Source organism: Papio anubis, chromosome 19, assembly GCF_008728515.1.
Source record: "Papio anubis isolate 15944 chromosome 19, Panubis1.0, whole genome shotgun sequence".
Taxonomy (NCBI): domain Eukaryota; kingdom Metazoa; phylum Chordata; class Mammalia; order Primates; family Cercopithecidae; genus Papio; species Papio anubis.
This window is the reverse complement of record NC_044994.1, coordinates 28,307,733-28,331,187: the sequence shown is the minus strand read 5'-3', so window position 1 is coordinate 28,331,187 and position 23,455 is coordinate 28,307,733. Positions and strand designations below refer to the sequence as shown.

Sequence of the window (23,455 nt, the reverse complement as noted above, 5' to 3'; positions counted from 1 at the left end):
AGAGCTCAGATCAGGACCAAAGCTCCAAACCCAGAACAGGGACTCGCAGCGTCTGCCCGGCACCCTCATCCTCCTCTCAGGCAGCTCCTACAGTCAGCATGGACAGAGTGCAGTTCTGATCAGGTGAGAGACCCCATTTTCAGGGACTTCCCAGCATGAAGCCAGAACAAGAGACCAGGTGTCCAGCTGATCAGAGTGGAAGCCTGGAAGGGATGTGGAAGCCCCAGCTCCATCTCCCAGGCATCTGCAGCATGGCTCAGAAGGAATTTTAGCTGCATTCCTAAACATAGTCAGCTCTTTAAGGGTGAAGTCCATTTTTCTCAGCTGATTTACTTTCCTCTAAGGCAATCTGTGAACCACACTGGAACTCAGTCGGAACACCATCCTTTGAAGCCTGCTGAAACTTCACTTAGGCAAACGTTTCTAAAGACATTTATTTAGACATTTTGGCAGCACTTCCCAGACTTCTCAAACCAGAAGGGCTGCACCGGTCTCGGCAATTGTATCTGTAGAGAAGGGCTGAAGACGATTTCAAAGGCCTAAAAAGAGGAACACGAGGCCAGTGCAAAGAACCTGGCCGGGGAATCAAGAGACTACAGCCCTAGTCCTATGGTGTCCCAGCCCTGTGGCCATGAGGAAATGCCTTGCCATTGGTGGACCCCCTTTCTAAGCTCCTGCCATGGCTCAGGATGGGTGGCGAGGGCTCCTGAACCTGTGGGTGGCAAAGAACCAAGCTGCAAATGTGCCAGTCAGTGAACGGGGCTCACGTGACTTTTTTAAATGGCTGAGGCAGACAGCATTTCTTTTTCAGCTTTCTCATAGAGTTTATCTCAAACTAATAAACTTTGCAGCATTTTACATCTTTTGAAGTACTCATAAATACATTATCTAAATTTAAGAGTGTTATTAAACTGACCATTGACTCTTAAAAAAAAGAAAGAGAGAGAGAGAGAGAGGAGAGGGAGGAAGGGAAAAAGGAGGCAGGGAGGGAAGGGAGGGAGAGGTGGGAGGGGAAGAGGAGGGGAAGGAGGGAGGGAGGGAGATAGAGAGATGACTGAAGTATTGACTGGAAACGTGGCTCTATCCCTTGCCCCAACAATTTCTCTACATCCTAGTAAGATAGTGCCTCTTCCTGCGACACGCTCATAATCCAGTTACTGGGATTACAGATAAGTCATGTTACTTTTGAACAATTAATAGAATCTGTTTTCTTTTTTACAATTATGCTAAAATAATGAGCAGAACCTATTAATTTTTCTTCTTCTTCTGTTGCTATTACTCCAGTATATAGGCTTGAGATGACAGCATCTGTAACAATTCTCCAATGCCTTTCTTTCCTTCTTTAAAGTAAACCTTAAACTGGTAGCAGTTTTGCTGAACTAGGAATGCTTTCTATATGGTTTTTGCCCCAAGTTAAAATACTTCCCATTAGGTATTTCTAATACAACAGAAATGCTGAGATGTGAAAAATCCATTGACATGCACCCACTCTTCAAATAACTTTCTTCAGCAAGACATTTTTGAACCATCCATCCTCCTTTTCAACTCCCACACCCTCTGGATACCAAAATTTCTAGAAATAAGACAAAGCATTTTGTTTCCTGACATAAATTTTGATTGTCCAGTGCCAAAAATAAAGTTGTCTCTTCATGGGGACAGCCAAAAGCACTCAGAGCTGGTCATTAGAGCTCACATCACACCCCAGAAGCACGCCAGACCGGTGAGAGGAAAGCATTTATGCAGACACTCTAGTCAAAACCAGGGTGGTTTCCCTATCAGAAATTGTTTTCTGGATATATCTGGCGTTTTACTGGATAGGAACGTTGGAGTCTAACTGCCAGCGCATGATTTAAACTTATCTGGTAACACCTGCTACAGGCATCCCTATCAATGGGACCTCATTCTCCATTATCAGTTTTGTTTGCCAGATTTTCATGTTCCTTGTTAAGTGACCAATCAGGATATAAACAATTACATGGAAAGCGCAGAGTAAACACTGATAATGTCTCCACGGCAATGCTTAAATTTCATTATCCAACACCTCCAGATCCTTAGAGATGAAAGGTAACCAAGTCCTAAAGAAGCAATATATAATTTAATTAAAGTAAAATGGGGAAAAGGTCAAATACAAATATGAAATGAAGCTGTCATAAGAGACCCTGAGATATCTGCTTTCTTTCCTGTGATTCAATTCACATTGTTCCTGTCCATCTTCCCTTTCTTGGTGCCGCATAATTCCCACAGCTGACCTGAGCTTCCAGCCCTATCCAGAAGTTTCCACGCTACCTCTCTCTCACCAGTGTGTGTCTCCTCTTTATTCATCCTCTGTATTTCTGTTTATCTGCATGTCTGTAGATGGTAAAGCCACTCTTTAAATTCATTCTTTAATTGTTCTTTCCATTTTGGTGAGAAATCAATCTCGACCTATATATCATATGAATATAACGTTCGTGTGGAAAGATGTGTGACAGAACTGAATGGTTCCCAGCATTTAAAGACTAGACTTGGCCAGACATGGGTGGCTCATGCCTGTAATCTCAGCACTTTGGGAGACAGAGGTGAGCAGATCACCTGAGGTCAGGAATTCAAGACCAGCCTGGCCAACACGGTGAAACCCCATCTCTACTAACAATACAAAAAAATAGCTGGGCATGGTGGTGCGTGCCTATACTTCCAGCTACTTGGGAGGCTGAGGCAGGAGAATCGCTTGAACCCAGGAAGGCGGAGGTTGCAATGAGCTGAGATCACACCACTGCACCCAAAAAAAAAAAAAACTAAAAAAAAACTACCTTCTCATGTATGTTAATAAACCTGACCTGACAGTGTGTTTTACATCCTTCCCATCTCTCTTTTTTTTTCTTTTGTGGCAGAGAGGGCAGGGGGGACAGGGGTTGGACACAACTGTCAATTCCAGTCTGATGGAAGGCCCCTTAGAGGCAGCTACCCACACAGAGTGCAGAGGCTGACAGGTTGACCTGCCTAAGAAATCTCCCTCATCCCAGACCTGAGGGCCTTCTAGACACATGTACACTCCGTGGGGTCTGCCTCCTGGGAGCTGTGACAGATTAATGGGAAACAGATGACGGGAGGTACTTATCTGATTAACTCACAGAGCTCGTTTTTACCTGGAAAACAGAACCACAGGCAGAAACAGGTCACAGGCTTGGGGTGTAAAAGACAGGAGGTTTTTTATCTTTATTTTTAAAGGACCAAGCACTGGGAGTCTCCTGCTGCCAGGGGAGACTCAGTGTCAAACCCAGATAATGCTGAAGCTGCAGTTGGCCACTCACGAGCCTTTGGAAGAAGATGAACATCTTTGAAAGAATGACAGATGGTTTCCGGGGCTTCTGGAGAATCAGAGGATCCCGGCATCAAAGAACAGAAAATAGGAAGTGTAATGACTCAATGCACCTGATGCCACCAGGGAGAAGCACAGCCAGGACACTGTAAGCTTGGCCACCATGATGTCCAGGGACAGGGCAAAGAGGATGTGCCACCCACAGCTCCAAACCAAAACTGCATGGTAGAGGCAGGACAGGAGCAGAAGCAGCCTCTTGTGGAAGGCAGGATAGAGCCAGCCAGAAGCCCAGGTCCAGGGCCTGGAGTCAATGAAGGCAGGGCAGGTGGGCAGAGGGGAACGGATGGCCAGGGGGTGGGACGGGGGTGTCTCTCAGTCAGGGAACAGCCAGCTTAATTCCCTTTCTGCAGCATACAGCGGACATGTGGGGAGTCTGCCATGGAGTAGACCACAGAGGGCCAGCTGCATCTGTGTGGATCCTACAGCAAGCACCCAGAGGGGCCAGGTGCCCAAGCACACACGCATCACCATTCGGGCCTCACTCCTCTCAGCACACAGTAAGTACTCCATGAGCCTCATCCTTATTAGCTAGCACAGAAACAGCACCTGAGTGCTGTCAGGCCAAGAATGTCAAAAAGACAATTTGCCGTTTCCCATAGGAAACCTCTAGTTTTTATGGAAATTCCTAACTGACCCAGAGCCAAGAAGCAGTAAGGACCACATGAGAATCCAGCTAATTTTCCAAAGGCCAACCTAGGGGCTAGTGAAATGTCAGAAAAGGAAGCTAGAGAGGGGCCTCCCTGCAAGCCGGGAGGGCTCAGCTATGAGAAACCAGCTCAAATTGATTAGAGGGAAAGACACCCAGAGGTGGAAGAAGGTGGTACCTGGCCTGGTCAGAAAACACAATGAACTGGGAGAGAAGCCATGCTCAGATTCACAGACTGCAGAACAAAGGCAGAACCTGGAAAGGGACTGGGAAGAAAGGAGAGGGGACAGGGGTTGGGGGTCATGAATTACAGCTCATTTCCCACCCTTCGAATACAGAAGCCCAGGGACCCGCGTATGCTGTAGCTACAGGAGGCTCAAGCACTGGACAAAACCTGCACCTCACCTGAGCTGCCACCCAATGGCACACATACGTACACCACCTCCATCACCACCAGTAGAAGTGGGTACCGATGCAGGATCCTTTCCCATTAAGACTGCACACAGCCTCAGGACCTTGCTCAACACAGCGCCCCAGGGGGCCAATGCTCCTAAATCGGCTGGCTATGAGATGAATCCCCTTCATTACTATTGCACTAGAAGGTTCTTCTTGAGGAAATGTTGCACTGTTTATAATTCATCTCTTTGCTATAACAATATAGTGTAAAGCACGTGGCTGCATGATAGGGCCTGCAAGAGAAAAATGCCTTGCAAATTATACATTGATGGCTTTTTCTGTTGATGTTTCTGTTGCTGGAAACTGGCATTAATGGATGAAGTAGCCTTCTCTCATATCATTTTCTTGCCTTTAAAAGTTGCCTTTGTCCCTGTGACTTGACCATCTGAGTAATTAGATGCATCTTATGCAGAGATCAGTCACTTCAGCCCCCTTGGCAGCCTCTGCCTGACTCATCTCTGTCCCTCACAAGCAGACCTCATCATCTCATAGGATTCTCAAATGCTTCTAAAGGCCCTTTGTGCCAGGGTTCTTTCACAGCTGCAAGTATAAATGACATTTTGGAAGCTTCACCCAAATTTTACACTTTTGTTTAACTCAATGTTGGACACTTGAAAGGACAGGCCTCCTGGAACCCAGAGAATCAATCGCCAGGGTTTTACTTTCTTAATGGGAAGACAGGATCTGCTTCAGAAAATTGAAGCCCAGAGATTTTTGGCCCAACAAAATGCCTTCAAAGCCAGCCAGTAAAAAACACTCACATATTAACTGTAGGGTCCTAACGACTTCAAACCTTATTTTTTTAAAATCCTAGATTCCATTCCTTACCCCACAATTCTTTAGTTCCTTTCTTTTCATGATGAGATTTAGTTATCAGAGCCAGTTGGCCCTCTGAACATTTTTCTGGTGTCTGGAAATAGGATCACTTTTCAGGGACCAAAAAATTTATTTTCTCTAGCTAACCTCATAAAATACAGACTTCTCATGTCTATCATACATGCCTTAATTCTTATCTGTAAGTGTATGCCCACAATATGACCATCAAAATTTTCATTTCTTTGAAAGATCGAAGCTAGATTAAGAAGGCAAGCGCTGCAGCATTCGCTGCAATATCAAGTGTTCATACCAAAAATGCACAAAAGAAATAAAAATTACAGTGGAGATAAGCACAGAGGTACAAAAGCTTGAGGCCTCTCTCTATACCAAAATCTCATTCCAACCTCCTGCCAAATGCTTCAGAGCCGCTACACTATCAGAAAAGACCTGCTTCAGCTGCTAGCTGTAACCATCAAAGCAGAGCCCTGTGGCCTTCATTTTTCGTGAGGGTTGCTGGGCGGCTAACCATAAAGGCTCACCCACCACACACTCATCCCAATGGGTGCTGGGTTCCAAAGTGAACACTAGAGAATTCCAAAAGCATGTCACCTCTAACTCGTTAACATGCAGTCCTGGATCTAAACATTCCTCTACTTAATGAAAACAGGAATGAAGGAGAAGAGAATGTAGGGTGAGGAAAGCATTATTTTTGAGACATTTACTTGATAGCATTTTAGGCCCAGGAGACAAAAGCTGGTCCTGCATCCTTCCAGGCCAGTCGTGGGTGGAAGGAACGTCTTCAGGGGAGTTGCATGCGGTGCTAGGCTGAGACAGCAGCCACTGTGCCCCACGCCTGTAGTATTACTATTTCAACTATTTCTTCTATGGCAAAGAGGGAAATAACCTTAAGAAGAAACAAGGACTAAAACAACTGAAGTGAAAAAGGTTTATTTTCTCCTTGTCATATTTCCCATTGTCATTTTGACGCAAAATTGTTCCAGGTATTGTTTTCTTTATCCCTAAGAAATCTCAATGAACACTGCCATTCAGAAAAGGAAAGAATATGTCACAACAGGGGAAGGTACTTCATGAACATGATGCACACATTCCATTTTCTATACATAACCAAAGGATAATATTTAGTGCTATTATAATAAATCTATTCCAGATCTTGCTAATAGTAGGAAATGGAATTTTAAGACTTTTAATACAAAGGAAAAACTTTTCCTTTTTGGGTGCTGCTGTTAGTTTATTGAGCCAAATCCTCTCATCTGACATAATCAGGCCTGAGGCAATTAATGGTAAAAGCTGATTAAAGCAGAAAATCCTTTTGAAAACAATACATAAAAAATACATAAACATAAACAAGACCTTAAAACATTTTGCACTCGTAGCTATTACAGCGAAACATGCCAGTCTACCTGTGATGAGGCACAAATAGTTCTCTGAATACGGATCTACCCATTGGAATTCCACATAGACCTTCTTTTATAACTCACTCCAATAACAAGGTCTGATTTCCAGTCTCAGTTTCTTTGAAGTCTAACAGAGCTCAAGATGCTTATGAAGAGTAGAATCCTCTTAGATTTTTATAATATTCCCCCTCACCTTTTATAGTTATCATAACACATTTACATTGACAGAAATGCTTCTGTAGTGACTAATTTTGAGTCTTTTCCAAAAGAGTGAACTTTCAAAGAAGCAGTGACCTTTAGGTAGTCATATTTAATTAGTGTATGAAATATTTGGTACTATTTCATTAAATTACGTAATTTGATAAGCAGTGCAATTGGCATAAGGAGGTTATGTGAGCAAGCACCGTGACTCCACCAGCCCCAGGTCAACCCCTAGAGCAGGGAGCACATGTGCCCTGGTTTGAGTGTGGGCTTGAGGGGCTGTCAGTGCTCAGTATGCCACAGGATAAGATGTCACACATCTTACACCTATCACATGGGACGATAGGATACGGAAGTTCATAAGACAAGTCAATAACACAAAGCTGTTTTTTAAAAATCCTGTACCTGAAATATTTGAGTACATAGGGCAAAGGAGTTTCCTTAAAATCATTTGGATTTGAATTGAGCTCATTTTCATACAAGTCTGCTTTCTGCCGCCTTACTATTCCTAGGAAAAACCAATTCATATTTATGTCCCAAATTTCTGGTAGTTATCAACTGTGTTTCAACAGTGTTCAGTACATGTTTTGTGCCTGGATTTGTTCTAGATCTGGGATGCGGGTAAGGGGGAAGTTTATCCAAAGTCGTGTTACAGACCTTTCCTTTAGATACACATGAGTTATACATATGAAATTACTGGGAAAACATGAAGCGGGTAATAAAAAAGCCACTGATTTAATATAAGTGCCCATATACATTGTACATTTACTCAGTGCTACAGGCAGTTGAGAAGCAGAATAGTCAATGTTGGCTGGAGGTCCTACGGGTCTTACTTTGTTTGCAACAAGATTACCAATACTCCTGATACCCTGACCTTTCAGTCCCTGAAGTTTGAGTCACCCACACAATTATCCTCTGGCTGCAAAGTCAGGCAAAGGTTGTTACCCAAGACACTTGCAACCTCACCACCCTCCACACCAAATGAAGTGAAATCACATGGATTTCCCTCCATCTCTAGCCCTGGGTCTCCCCATCCCTGGGTCTCCAATAGAGAAGCAGAGTAAAGGAGGGACCAGAAATAATTTCCTCCACTCCACCCATGAATACGTTTAGGGTGCAGACTAGGTCTCAACAGGATGATCTATGCTCTTTTGATTAGAGGATTCAATGAAAACCACACCATATATTAAACAAAAGCAAAATTACTCAGATACTAAAAACTTCTAGGCATAAAGTGAAATTTAGTTCCTTTTTTTTTTCCTTTTTATGACATTATATTCTTCCCGCAACTTGGCCCAATACAAGGAGGAAACTGGGCCTTCCGCAGCAAGCCATTCTGAACCACAAATACATTTGCTCGCTGAAGAGCATCTTGCCCTGTATCCGCATGTACCCTCATCGTGCACTGACCCAATATTTTCCTTTTAGTCATCTGATAACAACCTGGAGCCCCAGACTCCAATTCCCCACAGGCACTCCTCACAGAGCCACCAGGAGGCACCTGAAGAGCAGGTCAATGCACCAGAGGCTCACAATGGCACAGTCCCCAGAAGAACATCTCCCCCAGCACTGCCAAAAGGAACCTCACCAGCAAGCTGTCTTACCTCATGCTCCAGTCACTAACCAAACAGCAGAGGAAGCTGGAATGAATCACTGCTGGAAATTGTTTCACTAAAACTCTAAGAACTAATGATAGGGGCTAGTGCAAACATATAGAATAACAGTGAATCTTTATTTTATTCCCATAAGTCGCGTTTTTCATCATGCGTTTAGTTCCTGAGGGTAGATGTCACTCACCGATGCAGGCATGGACCCTCACGGACAGCTGCGTCCTTAGGATGATGCTGTGCTTCTTGCCCCGCCTAACGAGACAGGAGACAAAACAGGGGCATCAGAGGAGTCAGCAGAGACACCTCACGTGCTGTCAATCCACGTGAAGGTTCTGACATACCCACCTAAGTGGGGATCCAGAGAAGCAGAGACCCACACTGAACAAGAATCTATCCTGAAATAATGTTGACATAGCAGGCCTTTCAAAAAATTAAATAAAGAAGTCTGACTTTGTTGGTTTGGCACATGCATCTCACTGCCAAGCTCCATCAACTCATTCCATCCACAGATTCTGCACATAGTCATGCTTGACCATGCTGGGAAAATTTTAAAATCTGTGTCCATGAAGTAAAATTCCTGGAATGTAACAACACAGATCTGCTTGATCATTCTCATGGCTATTTTTACCTTTTGGTGGGGGTGGGGGCAGATATAGGAAAAGGGAACACATCATGGGGTAATCAGAACTGCTTTACTGTGTATCAATTCAAGACTGTTGGCTTTTCTCTTATACTTTTACAGGAAAATGGGAATCTACAAAAGAAGGCTTACAGAGTACCTATTATCAGAAATGCCAATTTACCCCACACCCCGTCTCACCTCTGCGTCCTTCTCACTGCATTTCTCATGAGGAAGAAAAAGGGCAGACCTCCCCAGTTCCACTCCCACTAGGGCCCATCCTGCTTTATGCAGAGAGGAACCAAAGCACAGAGCAGTTGGTAGAAGGAGATAAAGGGGAGAAAACATGAGTCCTGGCTACCCAGGAGGAACAAAGGCTTTGAGGTTTGGAGAAAGAGGAAAGCAGTGGACAAAGGAAAAGCAGAGCCAGCCAATAGCACGGCAGCAGGTAGTATGGCGGGGCTCTTGGAAGCGGGATCCCCTGTCCATCCTCACCTCTCCCCACCAGGGCTTAATGTATAACAGAATCTGGAAGTGCTTTCCTGCCTCCTGGTGTGTGGTTGTGTTGGAGAGAAGGGAACACAGATCTCACCAAGGCACGCTACTAATACTGTGATTATGAATTCACAGTAATGACTACATCAATTACATTTTTTATTCTTCTGACCAGGTAAGAGACAGAAGTATGGTTTAAACAATGGTTTGTTGATTCTGATATGATTTGGTTGTGTCTCCACCGAAATAGCATCCCGAATTGTAGCTCCCATAATCCTCACAAGTCATGGGAAGTAATTGAATTATGGGGACATTCTCGTGATAGTGAATAACTCTCATGAGATCTGATGGTTTGATAGAGGGTAGTTCCCCTAAACACACTCTCTTGCCTGCCACCATGTAAGATGTGCCTTTGCTCCTCCTTCACCTTCCACCATAATTGTGAGGCCTCCCCAGCAATGAGGAACTGTGAGTCCATTAAACCTCTTTTCCTTTATAACTTACCCAGTCTCAAATATGTCTTTTTCAGCAGCATAAAGCATTAGTCTGTATAGAACAGACTAATATAGATTCTTTTAAAGAAAAAAGGAAACACAGCAGCATAATTGCAAAGCATGCAGTAGCCTCCAGCTGAGCAGCTGCTTCAGGTAGAGAGTCTGCATTCAGAGTCCCCTCAAAATTCAGTGAGCCCCTCCATTTTCCTTTGTTCATTTGTTTGTTTTACATTTTTTATATGCAAGGCGTTAGTCTCAAGAAGCTTGCAGCCAATACACAATGTCTACAGAAGACAAGTTCAAGATTCCTGTAAACACGGATATCTGCAAAAACATATTCTTCACAAAAAAACTCTCACTCTCAAAAACCCTGGTATGAACACTCCTCTAACTCTTCTGACCAGACCAGAAGAAAGTTTTGATTAAAGTGCACTGAATTGAATTATAGACAGATTTTGTTTAACTTGCCAAGAAAGGTTTTCTGGGGTAGCAGGGACAGCAGCCAGGAGCAGAAAATCAGGGAACCCCTGCCGGGAGATGGGCTCTAACTGTTAGAAACAGTAAATCCTAGTCTTCCAATCTCAAGGATTTTCCGTAATTTGCATTACCAGCAGTTATAAGTCAATGGTAAATGTCAAATGAATAGCAGACAAAGGACATGCTATCGATGCCCACAGAGAGAAAAAGCAAGAGTTGGCCAGGGAAGACATTTCAGAATGCCCCAAGTTCTGGAGAATTTCAGAAAGGGTCCATTCTGTATCTTCTTGTATCTTCAAACAATTGCAAAGTTGCACTTTGAGTAAGTGTGTTTCCCCACATAATTCTCTAGACCCACGGTGAGCATGTAGGGTGGTCACTCTGGGATTCCAGGCCCCTCAGTGAAAACTATGACTGCCAAGACACAGCAAGCCCACCATCTTTTCCAGGTGCTGAGAAACCAGGCAATTGGTTTGTTAAGCTAAACCCTAATGGAATTTAAGAAAGCATAGAAGAAAAAAAAAGTCCTATTTTTTAAAAGTTTAATCACAATTCCTCCGCTTCAATATTCTACCTCCTACCTTATCTGCTGCTGTACACAAAATCCTATACATGAAGAAACCTGCATGGAACTGGGAGCCAACAATGGTGGAAGTAGGCTGAGGCAGGGAGGAGGCCCCAGATCTCAGGTTCAGAGAAAAGGAGGGGACCAGCTAAGGAAGAGGCAAGTGGGTGAAGAGTGTGGCCAGATTCAGCCAGGTTCACAGCAGGGCATCTGTGACCTCTCACCCTTCCCCATCCCTGCTTCCACCCACCTCTGATGTAGGTACTACTTCTGTGTCCATTTTGCAGATGAGGAAAACAAAGCTTGCAGAAATGGTGTAACTTGCATACGGGGCTGGTGGAAACAGAAGCAGGGCTGAAAGCACAGAATCTGACTCCACAGTCACCTGCACCATCTTGCCTTTCACTACACAACTGCCTCACTGTATAACCTTCTCTAAGGCTTACAAAGGATAAAAAGAGTCCCTGGGTTTTAGGGAACTGGTGTAACCTTAGTACTAAAACCTAACCAAAAAGACACACTGAAAATCTAAGATGCAAAAATCTAAGAAAACATTGGGAAATCAAATTACATCATATGTAAAAATAATACAACAGGACCATATAAGACTCATCCTAAGAGTTCAAGAATTAGAGCCCAATATAACAGTTTTACATATATATCATATATTATATAAACATAAATATGTAATTCTTCTTGACTTCTTAGGAAAAACCTTATTTGGTCTTGTTGTATTTTCACATATTGCGCTCTCTCTCTCTCTCTCTCTCTCTCTCCATATGTGTGTGTGTGTGTCTGTGTGTGTGTGTGTGTATTTAAATAAAATAAAACAAAGGACATCCACCATAAGGTACCTTTAAATTTGGTAGCTTCCCTCCACCACTATATTTTCTAATTAGTTAAAACTGACATATTGGAGAAAGTTTCATTTTTATGTATTTCTTTTACATATGGCCATTTCCTGCTACCATTGATTCTAAAAATCTTTTTGCTAAGTCCTTTGGCTTCTTTTAGGTAAGTAATCATATCTGTTTAAAGATAATCATTTTATCCCTGCCTTTCCAGTAAATATACCCTTTTCTTCTTTTATGGCTAAAACTTTCAAAGGAAAATTAAAGAATCATAGGCATACTCCCTTCCCCACTATGGGACACTATGTCAGTTTGGGTTCAGAAATAATAGTAGTCGTTAACATTTATGGAATGCTTATCATGTGTCAGATGAGGTTCTAAGTACTTAATACAGATTTAGTCTTCAGAAAATGTCTATAAGGTAGTGATATGGTTAGGCTTTGTGTCTCCACCCAAATCTCATCTTGACTTATAATCCCCAGGTGTGAGGGAAGGACCTGGTGGGAGGTGATTGGATCATGGGGGTGGTTTCCCCCATGCTGTTCTTGTGATAGTGAGTGAGTTCTCGTAAGATCGATGGTTTTATAACGGGCTCTTCCCACTTTGCTTTCTCACTCACTCTCACCTGCCACCATGTAAGATGTGCCTTTGCTTCTCCTTCACCTTCTGCCATGATTGTAAGTTTCCTGAGGCCTCCCCAGCCATGCAGAACAGTGAGTCAATTAAACCTCTTTCCTTTATAAATTACCCAGTCTCGGGTACATCTTTATAGCAGTGTGAAAATGGACAAATACAGGTAGATAACATGACATTCTAAAGATAAGGAAATCGAGACCCAGAAAAGTTAAGCGATGGAGCTGAAGTCACAGAGTTAGAAAGAGACAGAGCTCAGACTCAACCCAGGCAGTCTGACCCCAGAGTCAGTGCCCCTATCACCTCCGCAGAGCTGCCCCCAAGATGTGCACTCCTCTTATTCATTCCTTCATTCCACTGATGCCAGTATCAGGGAGAAAAGGATGCTAAGCTGCTTACAATGAATTCAACTGACAGTCTCTCAAGATTTGTATCTTTGGACTATTATTTTCTGAACTCATACATGCATATGAGATGTATTCTATGAGATGCACAAAGTATATGGAGCTTTAAGACAGGAATATAGAAACCCCACCTGCATTTCCAGCCTGCTAGCCTGCCCTACAGATTTCAGATTTGCCAGTCCCCACAATTGCATGAGCCAATTCCTTAAAAATAAATATTTCGAGATAGATTACACAGATGATAGAGAATTGGTCCATTTCACACTGCTCTAAAGAACTGCCTGAGACTGGCTAATTTACAAGGAAAGAGGTTCAATTGACTCACAGTTCCACATGGCTGGGGAGGCCTCAGGAAATTTACAATCATGGTGGAAGGTAAAGGGAAAGAAGCACCTTCTTCACAAGCTGGATGTGAAGAAAGCAAGCTGGAGGGGGGGCGGGGGGCAGGGGGACTGCCAAACACTTTTAAAGCATAAGCTCTCATGAGAATTCACTCACTATCATGAGAACAGCATGGGAGAAACTGCCCCCATGAATCAATCACCTCCCACCAGGTCCCTCCCTCCACATGTGAGGATTACAATTTGAGATGAGGTTCAGTTGGGGACACAGAGCCAATCCATATGAGATAGGTAGATATTCTCTTGGTTCTGTGTCTCTGGAGAACCCTAATACAAAATTTGATATCTGCCTTCATAGGGCTTCCACATTTCAAAGAGAGACTGTCAGTATATATTCACCTTAGCCATCCTTTTCTCCCTGATACCAGCATTCTGGGTTAGTTTTACAGCTGCCACTCCTTTTGAGTCTGTGTTTTTGCAGCAAGATGAAGTGGAATGCACCAAGTACCCAGAATCCAGTGACCCAGAAGGCAAGGCGGCTCAGCTTGACCTTATTCTCCCCAGGGAGACTCAGATTCTTTTCCTATCAGCACAGCCACTGCCAGGGAAACATCACCAGCTTCTGAACAGCCACTCTTTAGAGCAGGCAGCCACAACCAATGGGCTGCTCACAACCAAGGCTAAGGCCAAGGCTACCCAAGTGCCAAGGGGACTATCTAAAATAGATAAGCAACTCAAGGAAACCCCTGTTGAGGCACACACACCAGGGACACGATGGTGCTACCGCTAAAAGAACTTTCTGAAACGTCCCGCCTTCTCAGAATACACAGATTTCTGCTACAATAATATCAGTGGCCTTGGGAAAAGTCTGGTTTAACCAACTAAGGCTCACAGAAACCTGTGTGTTTCAGTTCCGACCCTGTGTCTCGAGGGAGCCTTTTTACAAGAGTAACATATAAAGCCCTTTGTGACTACAAGAAGTGCTTACATTATTTTATTGAGTGGTATAGAACCAGAAGCTTGATGACTTTCTCTAGCAACCAACAGTGGAATCAATGTTCCCAAGTACTCCTCCACTTAAATTAGAAGAAATAAACTATAGTTTCAGTCAAGGATAGAAACAGATGTTTCACCATCTGGCAAAAGTAGGGACAAGGGCCCCCTCAACAGTTGCCCCAGGAGTAAAAAGCTCTTAGTAAGCTTCTGGGGCTGTGGGGCTCAACTGGCACTCCATCTCAGGGATAAAGAGATGGAGGAGGATTTGAACCAGTCATCAGCTAGTAAAAGGACAGAGATAGCTAAGATTAACTTGCCCAGAAGCTCAAAGTTTAAGCAAGAGAGGCAGTTGCCACTACATTAATCTCCGGGTGTGTTCTGTTCTCCCCTGGCAGACTGTAGAGGTAGAAAAACATTGACTCTGAAGCCAGCTGTGTGATCTTGGACAAGTTACTTCACTTCTCTGAGGCTTGGCTTTATTGTCTGTAAAATAAGATAATAATGTCTACCTTCTGAGGGTGTGATAATGCAATCAATCAATGCAAGTAACATGCTGTGGACATGGCTGGCACGTAATAAATGCTGAATAATGTTAAGTAATCCCCTTGTCGATATTACTGTTCTTTCAGCCACTTCCTCTCCCTCGTTCATTTGTCTTAATATCTGGATATTCTCTCACTTTCTGTATGTCTCTTGCTTCATTTTTGTCTGCCTCTTCTCATTCCTCCCACCTCGCTTATCATTCCTTTTTCTTGTTCTCTCTTCACTGCCCATTCAAGAATTGACAATAATAATCCATTTGTTATTATTTGATGCGTTTTCCTGTTCTTCATTAAAGTTCCAGTGATGTAGCATTGTAATTTTCTCAAGGGACGATACTAATGTCTGTGCCTCCTGTGTATGCAACCCTGAGTGTGTCAGCCTCTGAGGAATGAGTCATCTACTTTAACCGGAAGGTGTCAGGAGTCCGAGACACACAGGGAATCCAGGTGGAAGCACACTGGGCAACACGTCCTATGACCAAAATCTGAAGTTTGTGCCATTGGGGAAAAGGGACCTACCAAAACAGGTCACCTCTCTAGACACCTTCTCAGAGAGGCCAGTCTGGTTCTCTCATCTTCCAGTTTCCTTCACCCTTGATTCAACAAGACATGAGGCAGACAGAATGAACTTTCTCAGTCCACTTCCACTAAGCTAGTGACCACTCATCACAGAAGCTTCTCCCCGCACCTAGCCGGGTCATCACCAGCTCAATGTTTCTCTTCCACAGTCATTCCCTGACACGTTTTTTATAAGCTTTAATGAGGTATAATGTAGGTACCATAAAACCCACCTGTTTTATGGATATAATTCACTGATTATTAGTATCTTCGTGGAGTCTTAAAGTCATTACAATCTAACTTTTTTAACTTTTTCATCAATGCAAAAACAACCCCAAACCCTCTTACCCATCTGCAATCGCTCCCTGTCCCCACACTCAGCAAGAGGCAACCACCAGTCTACTCTGTCTCTCCAGAGATGTGTCTTTTCTGTCCATCTTATACACATGAAATTCAACAGTATGTCACCTTTTTGTGTCCGGCTTATTTCACATGGCCTAATGTCTCCAAGGTCATCAGATATCAGATATATTATTTACGAACATTTTCTCCCATTCTGTGGCTTGTGTTTTCACTTTACCAATTATCTCTTTTGCGGGTGCAAAAGGCTTTAATTCTGATGAAGTCCAAACTTGTTTTTTTTTCTCGTCACTTACGCTTTTGTCATATCTAAGACATGGAAAGCACATGTGGCAGGAACCATGACTTTGCCTAACCCAGTTACAGAGACTTGCTTCTGTTTTCCTCTGGGAGTTTGTTTTGGCTCTTACATTTAGGACTATGGTCTGTTTTTAGTTAATCTTTGTGTCTGGTATGAGGTCCTTGACATCCTGATTAGCTCATTCTCTTGTCTTCCACCCTCATGTACCCTGTGATGGGACAGAGCCCTTGTTCAAGCTGTTCACAGATTTCAGCTCCTGGGAAATCCTGCTTTCCCTTCTGCTTCTCCTTCTTCAGGACACCCTAAATCTTCTGCTCACCACTCCCGGCCTTGCCTTGCCCCTCTCACAACTTGCCTTTGTGGCACAGTGTACTCAACTGCCCATTCTTTGAAATGTCATCTTTCCTTGCAGAGGCAGATGCTGCTGGTTACCCACTCAATGCCTATTTCCCTTTCTGCCTTATAATGGGAATCCAATTGTGTTTGGAGTGACAACATATATTCCACAATGTGGCACAGTTCTCATCGTTGAACTATAGGTGGAAGTCGCTGGTGGAGCTTCTGGAAAGCTCTTTAAAAGCAGTACACCCAGCCAGCACCAACACTACTCTTCACTCTTCTCACCTAAGGCAGGGACCATCAGCTGTCACCTAATATTCACAGTGATAGCAGAGGAAGGTTAGCTGGATACAGCCCACAATTCATACTGTACCCTTGAGCCTCTGGCCAAAATCATGTGAGTGAAAGCCATGTGCACACAGAAATGGGCATACACTCCCTTCGTCCCTTTCCTTCTTTCTAGGGGCTGAGATGCAGATGAGATGGTAAGAGTGGAAGCAGCCACCTGGACCCAGAGATGGAATCCTTGCTCTGAGGATGCTATAGCTATTTCACTCTTCCAAAGAGGATTGCCTATATTTGGAATCTTATACAAGAAAAAAACTTTTATTTTATTTAAACTGCCATATTGGGGGATTTCTTGGTTGCAACAGAGAACACTGCATCGTAACCAATATGTGCCTCCCTGTCTTGATATGACAAGGGTGTGGGGCGGCTGCTTTGTAACTATGATGAAACACGAAAGACAAAAGCCAGATCCTAAGGATGGTAGGGCAAAAAGATAAAACAAGCCCAGGTTCCTAAGAATGTCATGGAATCAACATATTGTCCTTGAAACTGTATGATTATCCACTGATTTTCTTAGAGTGGCTTTTGTTTTATAGAAAAATTTCATAGAAAGTAGAGAATGTTCCCCTATATCCACACTGCCCCTCCCCACCCACCTGTTTCTCCTATTAACATCTTGCATTAGTGTGCAAGATGTTAATCTGTTACAACAGATTAACTGATATTGAACATTATTAACAAGTCCGTAGTTTAACTTTATAATTCACTGTGTTGAACAGTTCTATGGGTTTTCACACATAACGTTCTGGATCCAACATTACAACAACATACAGAGTGTTGACACTGCCCTAAAGATCCCCTGTGCTCCACCTGTTCATCCCTCCCTACCCATCTCCCAACCTCAACTCCCACCCCTGGCAACAGGATCTTTTCACTGTCACCATAGCTTTTTGCCTTTCTTGGAATGTCATATAGTTGGACTCACAGTATGTAGCTTTTTCAGACTGGTTTAACTTCACAATGTGCATTTAAGGTTCCCCCATGTCTTTTCTAGCTTGATTGCTCATTTCTTTTTATTGCTAAATAAAAACTACTTCATGGAATGGACAAATACTATGGTTTGTTTACCCATTCAACTACAGAAGGACATCTTGTTTCCAAATTTTGGCAATTATGAATAAAGCTGCTGCAACAATGTGTGCAGGCTTTTGCATGGACATAAGTTTTCAACTCATTTGGGTAAATACCCAGAAGCATGATTGCCAAATTGTATGGTAAGCCTATGTGTAGCTTTGTAAGAAACTACCAGACTGTCTTCCAAAGTGGCTGTGTCATTTTGCATTCCCACCAGCAATGAATGAGAGTTCCTGTTGCTCCACATCTTTGCCAGCATTTGGTGGTATCAGTGTTTTCTTTAGTTTAGCCATTCTAAGGGGTGTAGTGATATCTCATTTTTTTTAATTTACATTTTACATTATATTGACATGTCATGTTGGATCTTTCTATATGCTTATTTACCATCTGAATGTCTTCTTTAGTGACATATCTGTTCAGATCTTTTGCCCATTTTTTAATCAGGTTGTTTTCTTATTAAGTTTTAAGAGTGCTTTGTATATTTTGGATACATGTACTCCATCAGATACATTTTGCAAATATTTTCTCCCAGTCTGTGGCTTGTCTTTTCATTGTCTTAATATCCACTTTTTTTTCATGATAAAAAATATAGTCAAAAATTTTAAGCCACTGTTATCTGGGTTCTTTGTCACATGCGGCTAAACCTGAGTCTCTTACTGATGTACAACACCTGGGTTATGGTTTCAATGGATCATCTAGGTACTGACACCTGGGTGACTACTAACTTTCTAGTCCCTACAGCCAGGGCCTGGTCCTCTCCTCACCTGCATCCTATGGCTGGCCCTCCGGGACAAGACCTCCAGACTCTGTAGCTCCCTCCAAGGAAGCACCCCCAGCCTCTCCAGTACTCCAGCCTTCTCACCTGGGTCCCCAGCCAACATTTCTCACTAGCCATCCCACACCTTGTGTGTGGCTTGCCATAACCTCAGACTAACAGGTATAAACCCCCTTCCCCTTTTCAAAATTGCCTCCACTCTATCATCTATTTCCCTAACTAGTCCACCATCCTGTGCACTATTCCCCTAATGACACACGTCCATTCCATTCTCCTGTCCCGCTCTACACGAGCTGGCACCATGGCTCCAGATTCCCAGCCCCCTCCCTCCCCAACCCTGGGTGAAGCCCCAATTCACTCACCTCCCTTGGCTACCAGGTTTAGGTTAATTAGGCCACTCCCTGCTTGTCCCCAAAGGGGGTTACATCTGACCAAGGCCTCCCACTCCAAGTTCTTTCCACTCACCCCCACCGATAGCCCCCTCATCACTTAAGGAGTTCTGTGGGGGGCTCTCTTTGCAGGTCATTTTTCTTCTGACTCCAACCCACACACCTACCTGATACCATCTTTGCCCTCATACATCCTGGCATTTAAAGGCATTTAGAACCTTTGATTTCAGTGTCCATTCAGCATGGGAGTTACTTCATTCTTGCCTGACTTACTGCAGCCTTTTCAGGAATGCCGTCTTCCTCACGCAGTGGTTCTCAACTGTGACTGCACACTGAAATCACCTGGGAGATTTGAAAATCACCTCTGCCTGGGCCCACCCCTGAGTTCTGCTTTCATGAGCCTGAGGCTGGGCGTGGCAGGGAAGGTTCTAAAGTTCTTCAGGGGGTGGGAATATTCCCTAAGACTGACAGCCTATGCTGCAAGTTCCCAAACAAATATCCAACAATCTGGACACCTTTTTTTTTTCTTTTTTTTTTTTTTATTGAGACGGAGTCTTGCTCTGTCACCCAGGCTGGAGTACAGTTGCGTGATCTAGGCTCACTGCAACCTCCACCTCCCAGGTTCAAGCAATTCTCCTGCCTCAGTCCTGCTGGGACTACAGGTGCGTGCCACCACGCCCTGCTAATTTTTTGTATTTTTAGTAGAGACGGGGTTTCCCCATGTTGGCCAGGCTGGTCTCGAACTCCTAACCTCAAGTGATCCACCCACCTTGGCCTCCCAAAGTGCTGGGATTACAGGCATGAGCCACCGTGCCTGGCCTGGACAGCTTTTTTAAAAAAGGCAAGATTCTGAACCTCACTCCAAACCTTCTGAAGCCACAACCTAGAGATCAGCAGTTCTGGCACCTGGAGCTGGTATGCAGAGCCTCTGGGCTACCCACGCAACCCAGCTGAACTCACCCCTAATGGCTCCTTTGGTTTTAAAGGGCCAGTTTTCTTCCCCACTGAGAGCAGGGGCAGAATTTGATGGCCTGCACTTTGAGCCTTGCATAGCACTATGAAGACAGGAGCTCCTTCAAACCTGTCACTGATTAGCCAGAAGGCTTCAGCCAACACACCTGCACCCTCTGCTCAGGATAACTACCCTAAGAGGGGAAAAAAAAAATCAGGGAATGTCTACCTTTCTTTCCTTCCACACCCTCACCAGAATCTCTCTCTTAACATGGGGGTTTTGTTGGTTGCTTGTTTTGGTTTGGTTTTTTAGGTTCAGTAGATTTTTAGACTTATGTTCAAAGTCTATTCCATGATTTCCCATTCCCCCCGTCTAAAATGCAGAGGAAACTTGGACAAATGTGTGAATGGGTGAGGTTAACTTTTGTATTATACCATAAGAAGAAGAAACTGCTTTTTATTCCTTCAAATCTGATATTTTGAGATGCAAAGACCTCTTTGAGAATCTGATGAAGGCTTTGAAATACCTCCCCACCAAAATCCCACAAACCCACAAATTGTACAGAAACCTCAGAGGTTCATGAGCCTCAGGGCCCATGATCTGCAGGCTGAGAAGTCAGGTGTCCAAGAATAAAAGCAGAGCCAGTCCCAAATCCCTGGGTTCCCCTAAACAGGTTGGTCACAAAGCTGATGGGACCCATGTACCCCTGCAGATGGGCCTCTGCACGGCCCTTCTTACCCTTTCCCAGACGCACATCCAGCCATGATTTCTAAGCCACCAACCTCACATAGACACGTGGGCCCAGGGTGGGAGGACTACCAGCCCCCTTGGCAAATGAGAGAAAGTGAACAGCATGACACAGCCAGTAAGCACCAGCCATCTTCGCAGCCAACCCTGTGGCACAGCCCTGAAGGGAGTCATGCTGAGGAAAAGGTGAGCGCCCCAAGTTACCCACAGTTAGGAGCACCTGTGAATGTGTATGCCATGTCCAGCCACCACACTGGTCCTCATGATGTCCCTGAAACATTGTAGTTCTCAGGTCCACTCTTGGGTCAAGTCACACTCCCACCTGCTGCACCTTCCAAATACCCAAAGCCACTATCTCCTCCAGGGCTTGCCTAAAAGCCCACCTTCTCCATGACAGTGCCCTGTGGACCCGGGCTGGTACTAGTTTCCTTTCAGAGACACAGAGGGTCACAACAGGCAAAAGAGTGGAGGTTCCGGCCCAGCTCAGCCCTGTGGGCAAACCTCCATCAATGTCTCTTAACTAAAAGTGGAGATCTCAGGGCACCTGACCTGCATAGAATCCGCTGGGTCTAAATTCCAGTGGTTCCCATTTCAATGTGTCATCTTCCCAGAACTGGACTGTAATTATAACAGAGGCTAACAGTTTTGAGTGTGTATTATGTATCAAGAAATAGTTAATGTTTTAAATACATTATCATATTTTACTTCAAAACAACCCAAAGAGGCAGTATTGATAATATTGCCCCGAATTATAAGGAAACTGAGGTTCAGAGAGGTGAAGTTACATCCCCAAGGTCAAACAGCCATGAGACTAACCGTAAAGCCTGTGTCCCTAAACATTAAGCTACACTGCTCTCCTCAGGTGCCAGAGACCCCATCAGGACCCCTCTTCATACAGAAAGGGAAATGGGATTGGGCCATATTTTCCTTATTCTGTAAATAAATGTTAGAAGTGTCCTCATTTTATAAACTCCTATCAGAGGTAAAGTGGCTTGCCCAAGGCCACACAATGACAATGTCAGGAAAAATAACCTGGAGACTGCAGGCTTCTGTGTCTGCTGCACCATGTCATGCTTGCTAATTTCCCTGGCCTCAGAAGGCGATGAACAGTGAACAGACCTGGTTCTATTTTGTTAGCATAATAATTGCTTTGTCCTTCCACTTTTGAAGGTCTTTCGCCTATTCTCTGACTAGCTAGAGCCTGAGTGATAATTCTAAACAAGTTAATCTTGGCATAGAAGTGCAGGGTAATGGACAAGAACAAAGAAGCAAAATCCTCCAGCAAGGAAACTCAGAACACATGATATGAAAAACATCACAATTTTCACACAGACTCATACATCTTCAGTAGATGGCCGCAATATTAGCAGACATTTTGCTATAACTGACACAAATAAATCAAGAGAAAAAAAATGGTATTTGCCATTTTCATACCTCCAAAGGGCAAATCTTAACCGGGAAGCAATTATATTTTAACTCCCACTCATGGGAGACACACAGACTTTGTCAAATGCCACACATCTACGAGAGGACCTAAAAGGTCTATTTCAAAGATACAAAACCTCACTCTGGGGTGGTCTGGGGGCACACTTGTCAAACGCGTAGCTATGCATGCCTATAATTCCAAGTCTTTGAGAGGCTAAGACAGGAGGATTGTTTTGAGTCCAGGAGCTCCAGACCAGCCTGGGCAACATAGGGAGACCCTGTCTCTACAAAAAAAATACAAAAATTAGCCAGAGCAGGAGAATTGTTTGAGCCTGGCAAATGGAGGCTGCAGTGAGCTGTGATTGCACCACTGCACTCCAGCCTGGGTGACAAACAAAGACCCTATCAAAAATAATTAAAAATTTAAATTTTTCTAAACAAATTTTACATGTGTAACTATCCAATATCTTTTGGGCTACCTTCCTCTGTTTGCAGTTTCCCAAGTCTTGAGTCCCACCTTCTCATCTTGCCATAACACATTTTCCCAGCAACCCTAGCTACTAGAGTACAGAAATGGGATTCAACCTCTACCTATTCAATGGACTCATGGCCAAGTGATGATTCAGAGGGAACAAAGTGAGAATACAAGCACCAGGATCTACTCTGGGGAGCTTACAGCAGGATGCCCAGGCTCTTTAGGAACAGCTATGGAGGAACTGCCAGCATCTGGAGACAGGTGTTGCCCAGGCAAACTGTAGCGTCAGTGATGGATGATGGCAGCAAAGCTGTTTCAACTGGAGACAGTGCTTTAGACCAGGACCAATTGTCCTTGCAGGAACCAATCTCATGCCACCAAAGATGCAAATGTACATGCTGCATAGAACCTAAAGGACCTTTGCCCAGAAGCCCCTGAGATGGCAGAAGAGCATAGTCTTGGGAATTGGTCACACCTGTGTTCAAACTTGGCTTTGCCACCCTGGACATGTAATTTAACTCCTGACCCTTGGTTGTCTCAGACGAAAAACTGAGACAATAAAATCCAATTACTTGACTAGTATGATAATTAATTATTAAAGAGCCTGTGAATAGGGAGCCTAATATAGTATCTGGCATAGTAGCTGATCCAAAAATATTATTCTTCTCCCACACCCTTTATTCTTATTGCTTTTATCAATACATTAGCACTTTTTTTCTCAGCTGCCATCTCCAAATCATTCCAGTTTTGATAAAAAGAAGAAAACAAAAATGAGGACAAGGTCATCAAGCAT

General features: G+C 43.8%; 1 protein-coding gene across 7 annotated transcripts in view; it reads right to left on the bottom strand.

Annotated features, from left to right (window-relative positions):
- FHOD3 (formin homology 2 domain containing 3) overlaps nucleotides 1-23,455 on the bottom strand; it is a 486,695-nt gene that overhangs the window by 397,877 nt on the left and 65,363 nt on the right. For all 7 annotated transcript variants that reach the window (XM_009192610.3, XM_009192611.3, XM_009192612.3 and 4 more), the window contains exon 3: nucleotides 8,690-8,754. In XM_009192610.3, coding sequence (XP_009190874.1) covers nucleotides 8,690-8,754 — 65 coding nt within the window. The remainder of the gene's footprint in view (nucleotides 1-8,689; nucleotides 8,755-23,455) is intronic.